The 25,066-nt window shown below is 44.1% G+C and overlaps 1 protein-coding gene across 6 annotated transcripts in view; it reads right to left on the minus strand.

The window, feature by feature from the left end:
• The window catches only part of epha4l (eph receptor A4, like), a 62,398-nt gene that overhangs the window by 18,435 nt on the left and 18,897 nt on the right, over positions 1 to 25,066 (minus strand). For all 6 annotated transcript variants that reach the window (XM_037775380.1, XM_037775379.1, XM_037775378.1 and 3 more), the window contains exons 4-7: positions 17,268 to 17,423; positions 8,430 to 8,765; positions 1,637 to 1,761; positions 1,370 to 1,529 (exon numbers count right to left, since the gene is read on the minus strand). In XM_037775380.1, the coding sequence (XP_037631308.1) occupies positions 1,370 to 1,529; positions 1,637 to 1,761; positions 8,430 to 8,765; positions 17,268 to 17,423 (777 nt within the window). The remainder of the gene's footprint in view (positions 1 to 1,369; positions 1,530 to 1,636; positions 1,762 to 8,429; positions 8,766 to 17,267; positions 17,424 to 25,066) is intronic.

The following is a 25,066-nucleotide window of genomic DNA, read 5'->3' on the forward strand; positions in this document are numbered from 1 at the left end:
TCTATGTCAAGGGTGTCAAACATAAGGCCCGACGGCCCGAACCAGCCGAAACAAAGGGTCCAATCCGGCCCACTAGATGACTTTAAAAAGTGTGAAAACTGCAGAGATGTCGTTAATTCCAATATGTCATTAAAATGCACAACTATTCCTATTTGTCCACTTGGGGAAAGGAGAAAAGTGGACACAGAGTGTGAAAAATGGACCAGTTCCTATTTCTTCACAGAGGTAAATGGGAAGCCAGTGTGCTTGGTGTGTTCACAGCACCTTTCAGCGCTCAAGGAATATAATATGTGGCGCCACTATCAGACTTATCATCGCGAAAAATACAAAAAATTAATTTGGTAGGTTTGAGGAAACAGCAGTCAGTTTTAAGTCGTGTTCATCATCTGTTTTGTAAAAGGATTGTTCATCAATCGTAAATGTTTTCAAAATGTACTTGTACTTCTTTAAAATAAAATAAAGGGAAAGAACTGGAGGTGTTGTGTTTATGGGCTATTATGTAATGGTTTTACTGGTCCCGGCCCACTTGAGTTTAAATTGGGCTGTATGTGGTCCATGAACTAAAATGACTCTGACACCCCTGCTCTGTCAAAATCTCCCATAAACAGTCAACTTTATAGGTTTGTTTGATTACATATTATAACTGAGCTTGTTTAAGCTCTTCACCTGAATTAATTTCAACTCCTTAACATTCCCTTTTATGTCCCCTTAAGGAGCATTAAGGTTAAGATTATGTTATTCCACACTGTCTGACAGTATTATATATATATATATATATATATATATATATATATATATATATATATATTTTGTATCAGCTTGTCCCAAGATTTGTTTTCTTTTGGTGGCTGCTCCATTGCATCAAACTTTGGGATCTCAAAGGGAATAAAAAATAACGTTCTGTGGGTTTTATCAATCAGTCAGACAGTGGGGCTAATTTGATTTTCTGATCAGAGTCCACACACGTAGTTGCTTTTAGTGTTGTTATCCTTGGGTTTTATAAAGTTTTAGAGTCTGGTGGAAACACGAGAAACAAAAAGTAGTTATCAGCAGCTTCCAACTAAAAATCTCAGGAAATGGTATCATTCTTCAATGGTTGAACCCTCTCTGGCACACCCACTGAGACTCATTGCATCTTGAATAATGGAAACTGCTCAAGTTGCCAGTCAGGTGCTGGAGCAAAATATCATTTATCTTTTATAGACGACAGCTATTTTGATTAACGACTCTACAATGAAAGAGACAAACTCGTAAAAGATGCTATCATCACAGTATTTTGCAGAAACGGGGGCGTGATGGAGCTGGCACCGAGCCTCTCGGGCTCTGCGGTGCAGTGATGTCATCGAGGAGAAAGAGTGGCTGAACTCACCGGAGTTGGTCATGAACTCAAACGGGCCGCTGAATTCCCCGTAGCCGGCCGCCGTGCGAGCGCGCACGTGGAACACGTAGGAGGTGAGGGGGGTGAGACCTTTGATGTCCGTGTTCCTCGACGAGGTTTTTATGATTCTGTAGCTTCTTTCATTTTGGTCCTGACAGATGGTGAGACAGAAACAGAGAGAGAACAAATCAGATGGGGCTTTCTTACAGTCTATTTTCTTTCATCAGCAGGAACTTCATCTCTCATAGGACCCCTCACCTTCTCGTAGTACTTGACCTCATACTCCAGGATGACCCCGTTGGCTCTATCCGGTGGCTGCCAGGCCAGCGAGATGGTGTGTCTTGTGATATCTTTCGCCTGGATGGAAGTCACTGGAGAAGGAGCTAGTGAGAGGATCAAAGAGAGACAGAAAAAAAAGAAAAAGACAATTTTAGCCCACTGCTTTCTCCCAGTCCTCCATGTTATTTCAGCCTTGGAGACACCAAGTCTGTTTTGTGTTCTCCTGCTGAGAAAGTTAAACAGCGGGCCAGGCCACAAGGCAATCACTTCCATTTGTCTTTGAATTTGGCTTCCATTCAAAATCGGAGGCATTACAGTCAGAGCTGTATGGCCACACAGCTGAATCACCACAGCTAGAGTGTATGGCAATACTCTCCTTCTGAACTAATGGCTGGCATCAATAAAAGTGATCCAATTTCCTCTCGGCTGACGCTAGCGTCTCAGACACTTTTCCTACAAGCTGGCAAAATAATGTCTAACTTCATTTTCTGCAGATACTCAGGTCACCCTGGGAAACCTTGCGTTGCTACAAAGTCCGCCTCGGAACGCTCGAAATGAGCTCAACGCCTCTTTTTTTTTGTCTTCAAGAGAGCAAATCAATTGGTTTTCATTAAAGCTCCAGTGAGCGATCTTATCTGGAGCCCTTTCTGCTGCAGCTGATAATGAGGCCATATTTCAAGCAGCCGTGCTATCTGCGTTCAGACGCCTTTAACATGTGAAGGTTAAAGCACAGATAATGGCTTACACTCGTCCCCTCCCTCCGCTGTGTCACCGCTGCACAAATCAAACCTCTATCTTCAGGGAGTGTGACAACACTAAAATTGGGTCATACACGCTATTGACGCTGGAAAGAGAAATCCACAGGCGTCAGAGAGATAGTGTTGTAAACAGCGAAACCCTCGTGCACAGATTGAGTTTTGAGCAGAGAAGAGGATATATGATGGAGCAGGTGGAGTTATAGAGCAAAGAACAATAGGTTACACGGATGAACACACAACTCAGGTAGAAAAAGACCCAAACACACACACACACACACACAGCAGTTTGGGGGTCGTAGCATCTACACATCTCATCTGATCATTCCAATACATACATACATATTTTCACAGCGACATGGCCATCTGGAATGAAGCTAAGTGGTGAGTGAGAGTGGTGTGAAAATGGTCGGCAAACACCGCTTTGTTTCATGTACGTATCATAACAACGGCTTGTATATCCGCCGTCCTCGGTTTTCCGGTTTCCCTTTTTGAAAAGGTGACTACAGACTACCGCCACCTGCTGGTGTGGAGAGTTATTTCATCTCATGCAGGTGCAGAACGTCCGTGCTAACTGGCCGTCGGCTGTCGTCTTTGCAGTGTGTTCAAATGCAACCTGTCGGCCAAGACAAAGGCGACAAGAGGCGATGCAACAGTCGGCCTTCATCGCCGCTAGTTCTTTGATGTCGGCTTGGTGCGTCTGGGCCTTAAACCCCCCTACATTCATCACTAGTACCCTCAACAACCAAACAACCTCAGTCTCCACAGAGCCAGAACAAAGCACCACACATAAAAAACATTTCCACTGATGCCCAGGTAGCGTTTCATTTGTGCGTCTGCTCTTACAAGTTCACAAGGGGCGAGTCTTTGACCTCTGGTCCTCAGTGATACTGTAACCTTACTCGTTCCAGACCATCTGCCTTTTAAAAAATTACAGTGGGATGATTAATGAGGGGTTCACGGCCCACCGATTATGATTGGATTATCTATGACATTATATACATTCTCATCACTTTGACCAGGGGCTCCAGGGAGCCTAGCCTGCAAGCTAACGCTAACAAAACCCTGCTTTTAGCCGGGGATTGAGTTCAAACGGGCCTGGAATTCAAGCACCAGCCTCGGATTGAATTTCAGCGGGTTGAAGAAGCGGCTGGAGGGTGGCGGGGGGTTTGTGACTGGTAGGGGCTGAGATGGAGATGGAGAGGGAGAGGGATGGGATTGCAGACATCTCTTGGTAAATAGATTAACCCAAGGTTGTGTAATCCTGTTGGCCTAATGTGTTGCGTCTCCGTTAAACAATTAGATGGCGGCCATTTGTATCCCTCCGATCAATCTTACCCGGCAGCGAGAGCCAATTTGAAGGCCCTCCTGGGGCTGACCGGGGACGCTCTGACTCAGAAAGAAAACCCCCGTGGGGTCGCAGGCCTCCGCAGCCCCGAGGTAATCCACACATCCATCTTCCCTCCAAAGATGACAGATATGGCGATTTAATCGCGTTCGCCTCCTCTCGTTGCGTTTTTTATTTTTCCCTCGACTAATGTGAGGATAAAGATGAGTGATTCTCTGAGTGGTCCCTTCTGAGATTCCCTACGCGAGTCTGCAAGTTTAACAGCCAGTCACAAGACAGATGATCCATCAAGGCCAAGTTTTCTTCTTTTTGTTTTGAACATAAATTAGTCAGAGGAATGCCTGAAAAGCAAACTGACCACAGAGAAATGTAAAATATTGTAAAACCTTGCGTGCACCACGTGTACAGAGCTGATGCAAGACTAAACCTGACAATGGAGAAAAGTTTAACCTGAGGCTGGGCCGACCGTGCTAGACTCGCTGGCACCTCTGTAGATGAATTTAAATATGTGGGGCAGATCTGTAATTTCTTACAGCCTCCTGAACGCGTGGGCTAAAAAAAACGCTGGTGGAATAATAAGTGTTAGACGCAATGAATATTCAGATCTCATTTCAGAATTGTGCGCTCCAAAAAAACTCTTTCACAGCTTGCAACACACACATACCCAGCAACACAAAGGACCTCATCACACAAACAGAAAGATAGAGATTCACATAGAAAAACACACACCTAGTCCCATTATCTCACACAGACAGCTACAAACTCAATCATGCCACCTATGCATACATTATAATGAGTAAAAACCTGGCAGAGGCACACAGAGATCTGGGTTTGGTTTGGTTTGGTTTGAAGAATCGCTCCCCCGGGACAATGGTGGAGGGTTTTTTTGCAGACGTTTGTGAGGTTTTGTCTCTGTGTGGAACACAGTTTGTTCAGTGAGCGAGTTTGTCTTCGCGAGCATGTTCAGCACAAAGTATTTGTGTTGCGAGGAGCAGCTGCGGTCGGCGTGAGCAGTTGCGCGAATATGCGGTCGATTACAGTTTGACATTAAAAGAGACAGAGGCCGGGGTGCACATGTGGTTGCCATATTGGAGCCTGGTTGCCAGACTGGAGTCACTCGACTTCACTGCCGCCAAGGAAAAATAGCCGAGGAGGGAGCCGTTTTTCAGGGTGTCGAGAAAATGGCTCCTGCATACAAGATCCCCCCACCCCTCGCCTATAAAGCCCACTTCCATCTCCCCGAACACATTTCCACATGTACGTCTGTCCGATTTTGCCAGAGAGATGGAAACTCACACACGTGTGCGCTGACAGACGTGCCCACACACACACTCTCTCATGCACTAATTCACTTTTAGTCACCTAAGCCTGCCAAGTATTTTGTATGGAGACATAAACACCTCTCTCTCCGACTCTCTCTTTCCCCCTTTCTCACACATACACACACGCACAAAGTGCTTGATCCCATAAAACGGGGAAAAAACACCCATTTACAGCCAGGGGTCAGTTCAAAGCCTGGACATCCCCCCCGGTCTCCCCTCCCTCTCCTCATGCAGGCCGGGTCAAAGGGTTACACCCCGGCTGATTTACGACGGTGGAATTGTTCATGGCTAGACGCGGAATCTGACCTCTTTGCACACACACACTAACGCATGCCTGGTCACAGACGCATGCACATGCAATCAGCAAGACTCATGTCTTAATTTTTGTCTCCTGGCGTATTTCTCCCCTGCACCTTCATCCATTTTCCTCTCACGCAAAAAATACATATTCGCTCTCCAACCTGTCTACCTCACTTCTTCCTCTTTATCCGAAATCTGAACTTTTATTGGAAGGCGGTGGCAGGGGTGTCTTTTCCACAGCACTTATAAATCCCAATAAAGCTATCATAATAAATGTGTAATCCGCGGTGTCTGGATGACGGGAGGCGATACAGAGAGAGGGACAGCCGCAGATGACTGGCTGGATTACCAGCGGCTGAAACCAGAGCTTCCAAAGCCCCTACCGAGCATTAGCAGGAAGAAATCCAATCAGTCTGGAGCTATTCTCTTTAACACACACACACATGCACGCAAATTAGAAGAGACATGCACAACCCGGAGACACATAGAGGACATTGTTTGAGAGGCAAATGTAGATCATCTCCATCCATGAGCGTACAAACATTCTGTGTAACACATTTTCTCACTTTTAGCCAAGCATGCAGTCGGTTCTGCACATGTGCAAACACACACACACACCATGATAGAGCTTCCAGCTGCAGGCTTCATATAACTAATCCTGGGGAACAGTTGTGAAACATGCACCAGTGACGAGCCAAAGGCAACATCATCTATATCTTACAAGTTGAAGTCAGCAGATTAGCCTGGAGCAACCTCAGGGGGACATCGCTGTGTGTGTGTGTGTGTGTGTGTTATATGTCTTTGTTTGAATCCATGTGTGAGAGTGTGCACTTTTGAGTTTTTTGCGCAACTCTGCACCAGAGTGACCGTACTGACATGCGATCACGAGCCCTCGGCCTGGACTCCAGGGTGTGCTCCATTACAGCTCCCACATGCCTGTCTGGCAGGACTCGCAGCTCTCCCACAGGCAGCGCATCCATTCATCTCCATCTCTCTGACCCCGGCTGATAAATCAAGCCACTGTGTCCTTATTGCCAGTACAAGCCCTATTCAAGATATTCGCCTTTCCCAGGGATGGAAATTAGTGATAAAAAAAGGGACACAAAAAGGCACTTAGCTTGCCACCCAAGAACAGAGCAGTAAAGAAAACCATAGTAATGATCGGCTATAAGTGGAGGAGAGCAGGGAGGGATGAAGAGAAAGGGCCAGGGTCGTAAAATCCATTTGCACAACAACCGGTTGCAAAATGGCTAAATGACAAAACAACAGGAGGCTTTGAACGCACCCCCGGGCTAGAGGGCTCTTCTCCAGCTCTGGAGGAGAGGCTGTATTCACGGGTGTGTGTTCTACTAGAATAATTACACACGATCCAGCAACATTTGTAATGAAGCCTCCACAGATCAATACAACTCATCTAATTCATTAGCTTGGGAGCTAAATATAGCACGTTGCCCCTATCTGCAGCCTAGGCTTCTCATGCCTAATTATGCAAAACTCAAGTGAAATATTGCAGAAAATCATTTCCCACTGCAGAGAATCCATCATCCTCCTCGGTAATCATCCAGCCTTAACTCAAATTATTTACAGCTTTAATAAACATGTTTTGACACGCATATCGCCCCCCAAAAAAACTACTTCAAGTGCTCAGTGTAACGAACCTGTGCCCTGCATCAAATACAAGCCCCCAAACACACACACAACTACAAAGCTTCTCTGCCAACACACTCTTCCAATTGCATGCCACAAACACAGGACTTTCAACCAGGAGAACGGTGTTTGAGGTTGTTTTTTTTTTAACATTTACATTAGTGTTTTTTAGTGACGTTTGTCACATGTTTTCCGTATTTATGTTACATATTTTACCTAGTTTACGTACTTATTTTAAGCCTAACTATGACATTTATCCTAAACATAACTAAATGGTTTTGTTACCTCAACCCAACTGCGGACGTTACGGTAGTTTTGTTGCTTGGCTGGTTGGTTATTTTAAGGCGATTTTTGTCATTTTATTTCGCTATTTTAATGGTCTGCACACACCTGCGCAAATATATCTTCAATCGCCGGTTGTTGGACTGACGGTGGTCGGATATTTTAACATAGCGCCCAACTATTGACTCCTATCTATAGCTACAGGTAACCATAGTGGCCATGGTTGCATATAGTGTTATATACGTTCTGCACTAATGTAAAGCTGTTGACTGAAAATATGTTGGTGTCCCAATAAACATTTTTTACAGACACAAGCTAGCCCATCAGAAACAGAAAGGAGCAGTTATGTTTAGTTACTCCCATTTCCTCATAACTTTCTCTGTAACTAAATCCATAAATCTTGCATGAAATCATGTAATCCGCAGCGTTTCGTTGGGATCCACCGTGTCCAATAGGGTTAAAAAGATATTGGTATGTCAATATATCGGGCCTGTTATGTCCCAGCACATTTTTTTCTCAGTGTCTGTCTGTTCAGTCGGGTTGCAGTCTGGCCTACCAGCCCTGATTGTTGATGTGAGGCACCTGCTCTGAGTAACTGAGTTTAAAAGCCCCTCCTCCATCCAGCAGCACTCTCTGTCTCAGCCAGCAGACTCTCTCAACACCACTTTGTTTGCTCTTTGTTTTCTTTTGCTTACTTCATAAATTCAAAGATTGTGTTGAGTTGATTCAACTTTGTGTCTTCCTTCACGTTGTTTCCCTCAAGCCAGCGTCGTAACAGGCCCATCAGTGTTGCCCACTTCCAGTCAGATTGACATTAACACTTATTTATCCTTGAATTATTCAATGCCACACACTTATGGGGAGCACTTTGACTAGCTATTGGATTATCTTTATTATTATTATTATTATTATTATTATTAAGATTAAGAAATATCAGCTAACTAAAGCTGCACTTCAGGGCAAAGATGTCTAAATCAATTTTGGTCTTCATGGCTGCTGGCAGTTTGTCACAAAATCTTTCTTGGTGGTGACTTCCTATGACTGTTGGAACTAAACACATCCCATCTTTAACACAACCCAAATCACCCGCTCACTCAAACAATCATTGGTCCTCTTACCAGCCTGGTTGGTGGTGACGGTGACAGACACAGCCTGCTCCGGCCCGGGGCTCTGAGGCGAGACTCCGTTCACCGCCCACACCTCGAAGGTGTAGTTGGTGTGGGCCTGCAGTTCGTTGATGGACACCCGGGTTCCCTTCAGGCTCAGCTGCTGGGGGCTGAAGTGGATGCCGTTACCGCAGGGCTGACAGCGGCGGCCGTCGGGCCCGCAGCGTTTACACACCACGTTGTATGTCAAGTCTTGGCGCCCCCCTGTGCTAAGGGGCGGGCTCCACTCCAGGTTTACAGAGGTCTCGTTCACATTAGAAATGAGGTGGGCGGGCGCCGACGGAGGGCCTGTGGAGGAGGAAGACAGAGGAAAGAGCTGATGTTATTACCAGGAGTGGTAAGAGGCCAAATGCTAAGCAGGTACAGAGTTACACTTATATTTATTATGGTAGCAGAGAGAGACATTATTTAAGAGATCACATGTTTTTTTTAAAGAATAGAACATAGAATAGAAATACGTGTTTGGTGAATACTGCAAAGAAAGTCAATGGGTCAGGTAACTGATTCTTTCCACACATACAGAAGAAAGATGTATATGTGTAATTGACTGGGTTGTCCCTTTATTGAGAGCTGAGGCTTCTTGAGTTCCCTTTTAATGTCCTGTCCATTACAGCGAGGGAGGATCCAATTTCACCTCAGTTAATTCAGCACGTTAACTGAAATCCAATAGGCCGCCAGCTTTCTTTCCCATTCATATGTCGGATCAGCTGGAGGTGGCAGGGCGCCCGAGCCCGCTGCTAACAGTCGGCCTTTATGGCACCCACTCAATAACTTTAGACAAAGTTTTCTTTGGACCCTGTTATTATTAAGTTCCTGCTCTGATGTACCCTCTGTGTGTTTTATAAGAGGAGCAGCTCCACGGATATGTGACACGAACTCCCCTGCTCATCAGTTTCAATTCACATGTCAGCTCTATTGTAATTAATGTGTTTTTTTTGCGTTGCTTTCAAACATAAGCGACAGTAATTGACTTAACCATCTCCCTCTCTCTCTGTTTTCCCTGTCTCGCTCGCTCGCTCTCTCTCTGACTAATGAAGCGCACGCGAGCGGGCTGGGGGGGATCGATGCAGGGTGAAATATGAAAGCCAGTCAGTCCACAGACGAATCATTTCGCAACGGAAATTAATTATCAGTGTTATTTTTGGAGGAGCCGAGTGGCAATGAGTGATTTCACAGAGACACAGAGAGCGGCGGTGGGGACAGTGTGTGCACACGGTCGCCCGAGGAGGAATAAGTGCGCTTTTGTTGCCGCGTTAATGGAGACGTGGAAGTACAATTTCACCCGTGATGCACGCGCCTTCACAAAAAACTCTCATGCTGTACGGACTGGACTCGCGTATGCCAGCGTTAGTCTGGCAGATAGTGGTGACTGTGGAGGGGAAGCTGAGGCTGTGAAAGGAGATGGAAAAGGACAGAAGGAGAAGACAAACACCGTCTGTTCATCCAGGAAGCAGAAAGCCTCTGATTAGTATGGAAGGAGCAGGTCTGGATGGATGGAGGGAGGGAGGGGACAGGAATGGATGGCGTCTGCTTCACTGAAAATGACCTAAAGTGTCACTAACAGCACAAGACACAAGCATGAAGATGAAACGATACACAGTGTGTTAATATGAGCACCCCTTAACTTCCCCTTACCAACCGCAGCCTTCATTGAAAACCTATTAATAAATTCTCATTAAAAATGATGCTATAGCTCTGCCTCCCCCCTTTCCCCGCTTTTTCCTTTTCACCTCATTCTCTCCGTTTGCTTCTCAGACAATGGGAACAAGTTACAGATGGGGTTTCTAAATTAAGGTGCCTACACCCAACCGTCATTATAATAGTGCCTTTGTCAGTGTGCTAGGTTCCACTAACCACTAATCCCTTTCAACATTCAATAATGCGCAATAATGTCTGAGATGCACCATAAAGCTATTACTCTGCTGTTATCTTGGCTCACGGTGTCAGAAACTTAACAAGACAAAGGTAATATGAATGTTTCTAGTCTGAGACTGTGTGTGCTCTTGTTCTTCTGTTCTTGTCCTCGCAGGGATAAAAAGATGAAAATGAGCTCCCAATTGAAGAGTTATTTCTCAATTACAGACACGAATAGAGGAGGTTTAGGGAGTTAAAGCAGTAGTTTGATATGTTGGGAAATACGCTTATTCGCTTTCTTGCGGAGAAATAGATGAGAGGATTGCTCATTGTTCTCATACACCGTTCGTAGCTATACCTACGAAAAGTAAGTGCACCATAAATTGTGTATATCCCACAAAATCAATTTGTATGTAATCCACGTAATTGTGAACAAGTATAAATAGTGGCAAACGCCGCATTGGGAGGAGGTCGGGATGGATGGAGAATGGTGTTTGTGTGCCGTGTGAAACCAGAAGTCAACGTTGATGTATTTGTCACGTAACTTTCAAACTTAGATTACGGTACTTCCGGTGTTATTTTAACCCAAACCACGATCTTTTCCTCAACCTAACTAGGTAGTTTTTGTCACAGAACTTCCGTATTGAAGTTACACCACTTATGGTGCAGCTTAACCACTTCCGGTTTGGCATAATTCAACCACGATTTTTTCCTAATCCTAACTAAGTGGTTTTGTTGCCTAATCCTAACCAAATAGTTTCCTGTGAAGACGGAAGTTTATTTTGATACCTAAGATATCATACAAACCGTTGTATGAGGATATGTTGGAGGATTGATACCAGTCTCGTGTCTGTATGCTAACTATGAAGCCCCGTCTTCCAGCCCTCATGCTAAACTAAGCTAGCTGTCTACTGGCTCCAGCTTTATAGTTAGCGTACAGGTGGTATATATTGGCAAGAAAGCAAATAAATGTACTTCTGTAAGAAGTATTCCTTTAATGTGACAGTAATGTCCTCAGAAATGTACTAAGATCTGTGTGTTGGTTAGTGTGCGTATAATGACCTCAGGATGCTTACAGTTTGTTGCTGAGACCAGAGTTGCAACAGCGGTATATAACTATATGACTGTACAAAGTCTTAAACACATTCCACAATATGTCAGTATTCCCCGCTGCATTCCACACACACACACACACACACACACGCACACGCACACACACACAGACACACACAAACTACCTTTGGCTGTACCTGTCGCTCTCCCAGAATGCACCGGTGGGAGCAAGGGAGCGTGGGAGAGCCGTCAGCTGTGACTGACACCCGGTAATTAATCCTGGGAGAGAGAGCGGCGGGACGGGAGACGGGAGCGCAACGCTCACACAACCTCTGTGCAACGTTAGCTCAACATGGCCTTAAAATTCACACTCCTTCCGGGTGGAATCCAGAGGGAGACTTAGAAAGTTTCTCCATGAAGAAAGTTGGTGATTTCTTTTTTCCCTCTTCTCCTTTTCCGTTCATTTACGGCCTCGCAATTTGCTCCGAGCCTCGTTTCTTTCTTTTCCTGTCGCTCCTTCGCTTCCATCTCCCCCTTCTTTCATCTGTCTTTCTCATTTTTACTCCCCTCCCATCCTCCATCCTTCCTCTCTGCATGCTTCCACCTCTCCTCTTCTTTCATCCCTCTCTCCTTCTGTCCCTCTCTATCAGTAATTGTTCGCCGACTGTTGTGCGGGGCCAAGGTAGAGAGCAGGCTAAATTGGCCAGAACATTGAGTCCGCTATTACCATCCGGCTGGGATTCATTCAATGCCCCCCTCGAGTCCTCCCCGACCTGCGTTCATTCCTCCCTCCATCCCTCCATCCCTCCCTCTTCCTCCACCAAACCGCTGCTAAGAAAACTGGGAAAAGTCTGAGAAACACATCAAGGGCCAACAGAAACCCCAAAATGGAGAACAGCCCCTCCTTATAACCTGAACGCAGCGGAGCAGCCTGCTCCCACGGGTGTCTGTCCCTGGTCCTCATTACCGCCCTGTGGTGTATGTGTGTGTATTTATATTCACCCACATTTATTCATGTGTATTGCCGCTTTTTTTTGCCACGAACATATTTGGGTCCGCAACTGAAATTTTTAATTTCCTTTTGGTGGGAGTGTTTTTTGGGCTTAACTAAGCACAAATGTGAAGATATTTTCAAAATCTGTCAAACCGTTTGGCTGAAAAGTGAGTTTTTCTTATCATACTGTTTTATAGTATTTGGCCTAATTTGGACACATGGGACGACTGTTTTTGTAATAAACTCCATTATGTTTTAGGAAAAAAACAGTCGTCCCATGTGCCCAAATACTAGATATGGTATGATACAGCCCTGTCGCACAGCAGTTCAGGAAATAGTCACAAAATGTAATGTATTGATTCGTGTAAATAGACACGTATGTCACATTTTTATCGTGATGGTCAGCACAAGCACAGCACAAGATCAATTCAAATGTAATCCACGTAATTGCTGATGGACGAGTGGGTCAAAAAACACAGGAGTTTACCCAGGAGACCGCTGTTCGTGTCCCGTGTGAAACCAGAAGTCAAAGTTTATATATTTGTCACGTAACTTCTGTACTTAAGTTATGCCACTTGAAGAGTTATTTTAACCCAAACCTCGATCTTTTCCTAAACAACAACTGAGTAGTTTGTTGCCTTAGCCTAATCAAGCCAATCTATTCCTAAACCTAACTGAGTAGTTTTATTTTGAAAAGGCTGGAACGGAAAAATGCATTGTTGAAAGTCGTGCTGAGCGCCAAAAAAAAGGGAAATTTGCGTCTATGTACACGAATCAAATAGATTAAATTTTGTGACTATTTCAAGAATTGCCATAAGACTCTGTTTTATGATAAAAACAAATGTCTGTATCTCAGAATCTACATGGAGCACAATCAAGTATTTGGTATCTATGAACTCATAACAAGTTGAATATCAAAGATATGCAAACATTTGCAGTGTAATTTTTTTTCCATTTTTCAAAAATCTTGATTTTGACTATTAATAAAAGTGTGATTTTTCACATGATCTAAAAATTTCAAAGATATACTGTTAGATACTTGCTCAAAGTATGTTTGTACCAAATTTCAATCAGAAAAAATGTGATGGCAGTTTTTCTTATCATACTAAATATAGTCTTTGGGCACAAATGGTTAACTGTATGAATTGAGCTGCAAATTGTCTTTAAGGGATATTTTCTACCTGTTGACTTTATTAAAACTTACTTAATGTTGTATATAATATAAATATCTGCCTATAAACTATGTGGACTATGTGGAAGTTGAACATTTTTGTACAGTTGCCTATTAGCAATCTTGACAAAAATAAAATCTTTTATCTATGTGTTTTTCAAAGCATGGCTACAAAAGTGGTCTACAAAAAAGTATATAGCAACAGCAACTAGATAAAATACACAACAAGAGCAATGGAGGCAAGCCAGGAAACACCAAAGCAGGACAAGAAACATAAAAATACAAACCATAAAAAAAGTGGTCAAAACAGACTGTTAGACTAAAGAAAATCTGTTTTTAAAAAGTAATAAAACACATTTCTCCTGCCAGGTTTCCTCAGGCAGATTGATCCAAAGTGTGGGAGGCAAGTGTCTCTTGTTTCTAATCTGGAAAGCGAGTGTTTCGATCAAATGTAGCACACATTTAATCGCCGATCAAAAGGACAATTGCTGCAAACGAGCGTAGATGCAAGACAGGCGCTGACAGATGGAATACAGCAGGACTAACAGGCCTGCACACAAACAGTCACACAGTGACGGAATTACACAACATCCAGTTTTAATCATCAGCTTGCATCGCTAGACTCCGAGCTAAGAGGGGGGAAAAGCGTTTTCAATTACCCATACGCACACGCACACACACACACACACACACACACAGACCCAATTACCAGAGATGCTGGCTCTTTCCCAGCCTGACCTTCAGCGAGGCAAACTGGGAAATGACTTTAAGGAGGGTTTTTTTTTTTCCTTCATCTGCTCTGTTCGTGACTCTGAGTGGGTTTTGAGAGAAAGAGAGAGAGAGAGTGAAAACAAGATGTGGATGAGGAGGGATGTGTGAGTGACAGCTGTAATTACAGAGCTCTAACATGTGGGTGAGAAGTAAAAAGAAAAAAAATGCACGAGGAAGGAAAACAGCAGACGACAGACGGGGTGAGAGTTCAAAGATCAGATGTTGGCCGGCTGACGAGGCGGGGCAAAGGTCGCTGAGGGAGTCCAGCTAATGTTCAGTTCCTAACGGTGCAGTTCAGAGCGCAGTAGAGAAGGCAGAGTGAAATAAGCAGAGTAATGAGCTTTGACAGCTGTTGCTATCAGCAGCCACACTCAAATGCCACACGGACTAACAAGACAATAGGGATAAGCTCCAAGATCATGCATTAATAACTCAATATATTAGTGATGTGGCAAAACAGTAAGGGGGAGGTATGCAACATAGTAGTAAGGGTTGTGTTTTTATTTTCATAAAAATACTTATTATTTATCAGAGTATATTATAAGTATATATAAGTTTGTGATGTTTATATATTTTTTGTAACCTCATGTTCTACGTGCTGCTCCTGCAAAAGAGATGTTTTATCTCAGTGAAGCACTTCTCCTGGTTAAATATAGATATATATTAAAAACCGGTGGAATTCGAATAAACAGATAAAAATCCAGGTTAAACGGAGGTTTTGAAAAATATTTTCACACAGAATGCAAATATTACACTATAAAAAATAAACATAATTTCTTTCCGGAATGAGGTTGATTTTTCGGAGCTTTCACACCGCGAATAAAGGCATTAATCAATCGCGTTGTGCAGAAGGGACATATTCAAATGACTATAGTGTACAACAACATGGAGGCTCTGTAGTCCGAACCAAGACGGCAAACTTTATTGCTCCTTTCAACATTGACGTAGGCAGCTCAGACCAGATCCACTCCTTTCGTTCTTACCTTACACAATAAAAGCCCTAGACATTTTCACTTCGAAACTGTTTACCAGTGACCCGGCCTCACGGGAAGGCGTATCAATAGCACGACATTACACATACATTCTGTGTGTCATGAGGACGCATTTGAGCCTTTTCGCATATTATTTGTACACCAGGCAAACATCTACAGTTAGGGTAAGGAAAAAAACATCATAGTTGGGCTTAAAATAAATACGGAAACTAAGTAAAATACGTACGGAAACAACCTAACATAACTATGGAAAACACGTGACAAACATCAGGTAACTTGCAAAACAAAACGGCGGTCTGGAACACCGGTCTCCTGGTTAAAGTCTGGTGTTTGTTGGACCCATCCAACTCCCCTCCAACTAACCATAAGTGGTCTTTCTCGCTTTATATACTACGTCACTAACTCTTACTGTTGCATTTATACACGGTTGCGTTTATATTGCAGTCAATGCAGGATACATGGCGTACAAATGACACGCAGAACTAAAAAAGGCGTTCTTATTGCACATTAAATGCCTTGCTTTTCGTGCGAACGGGCTGTTACCAGAGGCAAATGCAACCTTTATCAACCTTTTTAATTAAAACTGACTTATAACAGATTCAGAAAAGTGTTTCTATTTCCTGGTCCGAGTAAACTCGTTTAGTGCTTAGTGACACTTAGAAAAACAGTGTAGTTCAGCAATCAGCAGTTAGCACCAAAGATGGAGCCAAACTGTAATCAAGGATGTTGCAGATTGCCATCTTGTTCAAGTATAACTCATTTAATTCTTGATCATGAAAAATGTTCCACAATAGAACATTGTTTACGATGTTGCATAGATGCCGTGTGCAGCGGGGGAATAATTAGAGGCCGTTCAGTTTTGTTGCCGCTTGGACGGTGAAGTGTTGTGCGGGAGGGGTTCGGCTGCTCTTCTGATTCAATAAACTGTTTCGCTGAGTGATGAATCCACAGGAACCTGACAGATCATTCGGGCCAAAATTGTGAGCCAACTATGAGCTAAGCAGCTTAACAGATGTTTTGGTTGTTAAAATGTTTAATGACACATACTCACTCGTACACAAACGTCTGTCATAAGTCTGAATGCTGTTATTTTCCTGGGAAATGAGAGTGTAGGGCTTTGTGTGTTGTGGGGGGGGGGTGTATATTTCTACCAGTATGACTGCCCAGTTCAGTGAGTCAGAGAGGGAATGAGGTTTAAAAAAGGAAGAGGTGTCATCAGGATGTTAATATTTGTTATCACAGGCATAAGGAGTCAGGGGGGAGGATTGGAAGAACCAGATTCACCAGTGGTTGACTCATACGGCCGGATGGAACAAAGTGCAGACAAACACTGATAAAGTAAGGATCTCTTCCTTCAGCTTGATGCACTCCTGCATTTCGTCCCCTTTTCTTTCTCCTCGTCACCTAACCCTCTATCTCTATCACATCTTAGTCATTCTCGGCGTGCATCTCCAGCTATCGTCTGCCCTTGTTTTTCCACCTTTTTCGTCGCCTCCCTGTGTCTCCGCTAACATCTTATCTCTATTTGTCTTTCCCGATCGTTCTCGCCCTCCTCTGTTGTTTTGCAGCCTCTCTGTGGAACATTGGATCTGGGATGCAGCGGTTTATACCCTCATTAGTTCTCTGTCACCGTGACTGATCGCTAAGTACCACCTGGAATCAAAAGACACCTATTAAACCAGCAGCCGCCTGCTTTATGTGTGTGCAGGAGGGCTGTCTCTGCGTGTGCGAGGGGGTAATTCAGTTTGACGTTGCAAGAGAGAGAATCCATGACCATGTTTAGGCAAAAGCAATCACTGAGTGTGTGTGTGTGTGTGAGGTGCTCTTTCCCAGTATTGTCTTACTTATATAGTATACAGCTGCATGCTTGGAAAAATATCTGTTTACAAAATACTGTAAATCACAGCTCGTCATGGCTTACTCAAATATAACCTATGCATTGTGGGTGTACTTACGGGTGCAGGGCATGGACGCCGGGTCCGTTTCAGAGCGGAAGTATGCCTTGTCGCAGACGCAGGAGGTGGATCCCTCCCTGACGGAGTAGCTGTGGAGCGGACACTTGGAACAGGAGCCATCAGTGGCCAGGGCGCGGTAGTAACCGATCTTACAGGCTGAAAGATAACAAGGACACAGAGGAGTTTGGTTTAAGATATGACGTCAACATGAAATACAAGTATATAAATTACAGATCTTTTATACTAGAGAGGAAGGTTCTTGAGACCAGCGATGTCACGATACCAGAGAGAAAACAGTGAAATTCCACTATTCTTAATACCCAATTCGATAGCACGATAAAAAATAAAACAAAACAATGAATCCCATGTACTTCAACATACACTCCACCATTTGCATACTGTTTTTTGAGAATTTATTATTAATCCCTGACAATCTGCCACAAGTTTCTTGCCAAAACCTACATTTTTACAAGATTACATTTGAACACATCATGATAACGTTATAATTTACCTTCGCCCAATACTAATTTTTACTGAATAGAGCCTGAGTGCATCCTATTGTAACTCGTTAGCTGTTAGCTCCGTTATTTAGCCAGCTAACGTTAACTAGCTCTCGTGTTGCTGATTTCAACACAGATTTGTTGTTCATAATGTAGCATTTCTATCGTTCCCAGGACGACGGGACGGCGTCCTAGTCTCAAGCCTTGATCCCCGATACGGTACGGTAGAAAAACGAGTACCATCACGTTTTCCGAATTTTGGCATCGACTTGGTACCAAAGTATCAGTTCTTGTGACATCCCTACTAGAGACTGCTAGAGGAAAGGTCAGAGGATCACCAAATCCATCAGGATACATCTTTTAGGAGCCATGAATGTCTGTACAAAATTGCATGGCAATCCATCCAATAGTTGTTGAGATATTTTAGGCCAGTATTGACTGACGGCATTGCCATCTCCAATAAAAATCCCCAGAAATCAATGAAGAAGTATACATATCACACGTGAAGTTGATATAAGTGGCTGTCTAAGGTTTTGCTTATAAGGCGATGTTGCCATAGCGTTGCACTTGACATCAAATAGTTGTTTTCCAATGGGAGGGAAGAAGAGAACTCTGTGATCTCGCCCATTTTCACCCAATTAGCAACAAGAAAACAATATGTTGCCCAGAGGCTTCTTCCTCTTTCCCCAATCCTCCCTCCCTTTGTCTTCATTTTCCATCTTTCTTTTCTCTTTTCTCACGAACCTGCATTCTATTATCAAAAACAACAGAACGGGAGTAAAGGGCGCTATTTCCTCCGACAAAAAGAGAAGATCAAATAACTACCTCTTGTCTTTCTCACAAATTTAAGCTATGCTCGATTGGCAGGACTTGGAGCCGCAATGAAACCAGAGCCGCTGGCATTTCAGATCATTTAACAAACAAATGCCACCACGCTTGGCACACCAGGAGCTCTGTCACTCTCACAGGGCTGTTTTTACCGAACACACACACACACACACACGCACACACACACACACACACACACACACACCTCAGTCTGAAACGGTAACCTAAGTGACACTTTTCCTACTTTTGGCGACAGTGCTCGCCTTTCTTTTGAGTGACAGTTTGATTGGTGGGCTCGTGTTTCAAGGAGTTTCTCCCTCGTCTATCGGTTTCTATAATGGCCAGGGAAGCCTAGCAGGGTTGTGTTTCACCCTGTGAGCGCTGAACCAGAAGAGGAGGACAAAAGAGCAATTCTCTGAGAGGTGCGGCGCAGACAGTCGCGACACCGATTGGACCAAATAACCTGTCAGTCAATGAGGCTGCCATGTGCTTGGCAGTGGGCGGCGAATGGTATTGGGGCCGCAGGGTCGGTGGTTTGTATGTGTGTCTGTCTTGTTATGATGTAAAGACCCATTGGAGACAGATGGGTAAATTTATACCCAATATAAATCACATAATTACACACTTATAGTCTGCAGGGGGAAAGCGAATCCCCCCCTATACACACACATACACATCTTGAGTCTTGCTGTCTTCGCAAGCACATACACAACCCAGATCTAAAAGTGCATTTGAAAGGCATGGGCTCCAATGCCACAGTCATAAATACATCAGGGGATCCTTCATACAAAAGAACAGTTACATAAACAAACTCCAACATGTGTTCACCACACTAGAAATAAAATCAATGCCTTTCCACACACACCGCAGCGAGGAGGAAGTCCATCGTCCAACAAAAACACACATTCCACCAACCGCCTGACACGCTCGCACGTACGAACAGAAAAAGAAATCCACAAACCCACTAAAATACCAGGAAAGCCCTCTCTTGGAGGCGTAATAAAGTCAGTCTCTTTGCCCCGCAGCCGCTCTTCTTCGGCAGCTGGATTAGGGTAGCGTGGCGTTAACCGGGCCGGGCTAGCTGCTACCTGCTGAGCCATTCTTTGCCCGTTCCCACTCAGTCAATCAGGGCTAAATCCCTGCCGCTTCACTCGCTAACGCTAAGCTAAGGGTCTCTTTGATTGTAGCCTGCAGGGGTGCGTGAAGCCTCCGTTTCTTTTCTTCACGGTTCCAAAAAAAAAGGAGGGAGATTAGTCGGGAGGCGCTTTGTGTTATCTCTCTATCTTTAAAGTAATCTTTCCACGCCCAGTCTCATCACTAGAGACAGAAGGACACTGGGATTTGTGGGTATTGTTTAAGAGGTTGTGACCGCTTCAGGTGACAAAACACAAAGTTGCTGCTAGGGTTTGTACGTGTGCGCTGAGCAGGAAAGTGTCCGGAGTTGAGAGTGGGGTCAAGCAGCTGTTTGAGACGAAGCTAAAAGCTGAAGCGAGAGTTAATTGAGTCCCATGCTTCACAGCCTTTGGGCCTGAGCCTCTTTAAAGAGACACAGTTTAAGAGCGGGCTACCTCAAACTGTGCACGGTTGATGAGTTTTTCGCTCGTCAATTATTAAGCTGTCCCGGACTGACCCCAAAGTCCCCACACAGCCTGTCCCAGAATCTTTTGCCCAACTCTAAATCCCTGCCTGCCATAGACATGCTCCAGGATCTTCATCTGCGGTTTTTAAACTCTGCGTATCAGAAATGTTTGAAAATGTGATGTCAACATATGAGGGCTTGTTTATAGCAGCGACTGCCCCGCAGAGAGGAACAGTCGAGGGAAAAGAGAAGTCGATATCCAAGTAAAGCTGGAGAATTTGCTTCCTATTAGGAGTGTGTGAGTGTGTGTGTGCGAGGGAAGAGACCGCAGTGGTGGGTGGTCCGAGAGACCGTGGCTTCAGAGAGGAATCTCCCTTAAGACTCGCTGGATTTATCACTGTCCGGGCCAGCCCTGGCAAACCCACACACCGACGCAAATACAGACACACGTGAACACACATGTATTTAGTTTTTATGGGATGTGAGCTGAGAAGCCCTCATCACATCCTCTCGTACGGCTCTCAAATGTCTAACCCAATTTTTCCACACCATCTTTTTTATACTGTCTCACGTTTTTTCGCCCCGTCGCTCGCTAACTCTAACTGTATTATTTCCTCTCCACTCTCAGTCGCCCTCTATCTCTGTCTGCCGCTCTCCTAGGCTTTCTCTCTGCAGGCCTCCTTTCAGACAGAGAGGGGTTTGTCAGGTGCCAAATCCCTGAGCTGAGAGATCAAAGGCAGACAAAGAGACTGGTGACTTACTGTTCTATTCTGGAAAGGCAAAAAAATGAAATCCCTCATAGACCGGGACATCGCATTCTTCCCCCTTTTCTCCCCCAGCAGCTCTTTCACTCATTCAATCCTCTTCTCTGGCTTTAGTCTTTTTTCCCCCCTTTTGTCAGTCTCTCCCCCGCCCTGTCCCCATCCCTGTTGTCTCTAAGCTGGAGCACGTTTTAGAGGAAAAGGGGGGGCAACGAGGGTGGAGGGAGTTAATGAGTAGTTTTGTCCGTGTGGTGGGGATTCTGCTGGCTGAATCGGTTGCGCCGCGTGAAGGGGAGGGGAAACGGGAACTTCTGTTCAAGAAAATCGTCGACGCAGCCATGTGCAAAAAAACTACGAGTGCACAAAAGCTAATGATACAATGATAGCTACCCACACGCGAGCCAACTAAAACCCAGCAAAGTTTTCCTCTGAGTGGCAACAACCTACACGCCAGGCTTTGAACAGCCGTGGATGCTCCCTAAAATGCCGCCAAATAAAACCACATCTACCCACACACCCACCCACTGCAGCCCACCTTGAGTGACCCGCATGCAAAGCCTGATAGGCGAGCTATTCTGCAGCCTACACAACAAAGTATCCAATACACCAGGGACTGAAAGCATGAGAGCAAACTTGCGCTACAATAGGCGTCCAAAAAACCCCAGGAATATAACACCCAGCACACGGCACACAATAACTAGGCCTGCCCAGGCAGAACAATTGCCTCTCTTATAATCAAAAAACAGAGAATTAAGTTCAAGCTACACCATTTTCCCTCCTTTCAAGCCTGCGTTTTATCTTCTTTGGGTGATGAAAACTCAGTCAGTCTTTTTTAGTCATAACAGACACTGAGCGCTCTTCAGAAGAGCAGTCAGAGGCGTCCTCACAAAGCCGCTCTTTCAAAAAGCGAAGCGATCAGCTTTCAGGACCTGAGGGCAAGGAGAGTCTCTCCTTCTCCTGCACCTTGAGGAGCCAGCGATCTCTATTCAACCTGCCTTTCTGACATATCCCTCTGCCTTTGTGTCTCTTCTATCTCTTCCTCTCCCTGTGGAAAGCAGTGCGTTGCTCAGGTGAGACTCCTAGAAAGGATTACTATTCTAAGAGTGCTTTGTTTACCCCCCGGCTGCAGTCCCGAGTCGGATTTTCAAAGTCTTGGATGTATATATACTGTCTACTCCCACCCAGACACGCATATAGATAATAAAAGACCATCCACGTCAATACACCTGAGCCACTGGCATATTAGCAGGGATAACTAGCTTCTGACCGTTAGCATCTGTCGCTGGAACAGCAGGAGAGCGGAGCAGGTTAACTCATTAATTCCGTCACTGGAGGTTATTAATTACCTCCGGCCCTGACGGCGACACGCAGCCACACGGCCAGCGGAAGCCATCAGCGTGATGGATGAGGGACACACGGCCACCGAAACTGATCACGATGATTGATGACATACACTCGTTACACATCTTGACCTTGACCTAGGGGGAAAAGGTCCCACACTGGAGGTACCGTTCTTAAAAATGCTAAACCAAAAAAAAAGAGTCGGGTAGTGACATCTGGGTTGACATCCTTACTAGTGTTAATGAAGGCCAAGAACAAAAGCCAGCGAGGCTAACGATGTTAATAACACACAAGCCAACCTTGCTGACAATCACCGCGGCTTTGCTAGCGGCGGCCAGTGCCAGGGGGTGCAAGAGTTGCCAGCAGTTTGTCTGTCAAACGGCGGATGATTTATAACTGTATTTTCAGCGGCGCCGATCCATCACACAAGAGCCACCCACGACACGGCCCTAATTAAAATGTCGTACCTGACACATAGGAGCGCCAGCCAAAGAAGCAGAAGAGCAAAATACATTTTAATAAAAACAAAAGTAAACCCTGAGAGCAAAAAAATGTCACATTCAAAAACATTTCAAAGCCTCCAACTGTTCCTTCACACCAGAGTTCAACCTGAAATGTGCTAATTTGCAGCATTTTATATTCATGACTGATTTCTTGCCACGTATGTCGTGTCTAAAACCTTTCTGAAGCCTAACGAACAGTTTCCTGCTCCAATGTATTTTTGTTAAGAGGTGCCATTATTATATTGTTGCTGAAATATTGTTCTGAAGACTTCCTGCGAACCAAGGACGCCACGTTCTTATTTACACGTAGGCCTCAACTTCCTCCCTAATTCCTCTAGCCTGGCCTTAAGAACGAATATTAGCACAATGGTTATATCGTAGAAATCTAAAGTATTCCACCCAGCCACTTCAGAACGGACAAAACCACTCCTTAAAAATCAGACCAGGGTAGTGAAGGTTACTGAAGGCTACAGAGATGGACAGAACGGCAAACAGATCCATCTTTGTTGGGTGAAACACTTTAACTTGGCGCGGATGGGTGGGGGCCACTCAGATTCCACTTCTGCACCCATGCCAGGTCCGCAAAGGGTGGCACCACCCAAAACCGGGCACGACGCCAACCCACTAAGGACCTTTTGTGACCTAAGATTTGCACAGCAGGTGGGTAATGGACTGTAATTCAAGGCAAACAAGACAGAGATATATACACAAACAGAGGCTTACAAACCTCTGCACACCTGCACACTCTCAGGTATGCACACAAAGCCCTTCAAAGGCCCTCTGGACTACGCAGATGCTCTCTGCAATACCGTGTGTGCATGCAAACACACCGAACGGGCTTTGACATGAGCACAACGGGGACGATGAGGTAAACAAACTCAGTCAAGGTATTGTCTTGGTCCAATTTCCCCAAGGTCTCCAGGGGCTCCATGTTGCACATGTGTGTGTGCGTCTGCATGTGTGTGTGTGCGTGAGCAGGCGGTGTATCTCATGCTTTCCTGACATTGTTTACAATGAAAAGAGCTGCATTTCAATTCAATTATGAAAAAAAAGAGGCAGAGAGGTGGGAGGTGGAGGAGTATGCTAATGCCGCTGCGCGAGGGGACACTCACATCGGCACACACCGCTAAACAATTGGGAGAGTTAAACTATTCTACTCGCGGCGAGTCACGGAGAATGGGTCAGGAAAAGGGAGGAGGTGTGAGGAAAACACACACAAACACACACTAAGAATAGGTGAGGAGGAAGAGGAAGCGATAGGGAAGCAGTCTCAATGGGGCCTCATATCCAAACTCTGTAAACAAGGGTGAACCACGTGTCGCGCCGTAGCACAAATACATAACAATTCCCTGAAATCCCCCACAATGCAACACTTGTAATAAATCAATATCAATTTTGTGATGCAAGATTTGGTTATTGTGACATTGCGACATCTTAAATTACATCTTTTCCAGGTTTTTAATTCAACAAGTGGTACAACATTTTGAGCTTATTTTAATGACGTAGCTCAATAAAATGAACAAAGAATCATTGTACTTGTCTGACATAAGGCTAAAATTAGGGCTGGACAATGTGACCTAAAATCTTCGTCAAGTTTAGGGCTGCAACTAACATTATTTCTATTACCGACTAATTTGTCAATTATTGTTTTGATTTATTTACTTTTCCATTTAGTTTACAGAATGTCAGAAAATATTGAAAAATTCCCACCATGATTTCATAACACCCAAAGTGATCCCAAAGTCTCCTTCAATTTGCTTATTTTCCACAAACAGCTTTCAAATACCTAAAAATGTTCAGTTTACTATCAAATAAGACAAAGACATTTTTTTAACTTTTCTTTCTTATTTATTTTAAATAATAAAGAAATAGAATAAAGAAAGAAACATAAACTAATACATAAATGAATAAATGAAAAATAAACAAACAAATAAATAAGACAAAGAAAAAATTGAAACTTTTCTTTCTTAGTCAAAAACATATAAATAAACTAATACATAAACTAATACATAAATGAATAAATAAATAAATAAGAAAAAGAAAAGTTTCAAATTCTTACAACTGAGAGGCTGTACCTACAGAATGGTTGAAAGTTTTACTTAAAAAATAACTAATTTAATTTAATTAATCTATTATAAAAATAATTGCTTATTGATTATTTTTCCATCTATATCGCTTAATTGACTAATTAGCTCTAATCAAGATGATAACCACCTACACAGTTCCTGTAAATTATTATTATGCATCAGTGATGCATCTCTATTCTCATGTTGCCTCACTTCATTAC

Source organism: Sebastes umbrosus, chromosome 7 (genome assembly GCF_015220745.1).
Source record: "Sebastes umbrosus isolate fSebUmb1 chromosome 7, fSebUmb1.pri, whole genome shotgun sequence".
In the NCBI taxonomy this organism is placed as follows: domain Eukaryota; kingdom Metazoa; phylum Chordata; class Actinopteri; order Perciformes; family Sebastidae; genus Sebastes; species Sebastes umbrosus.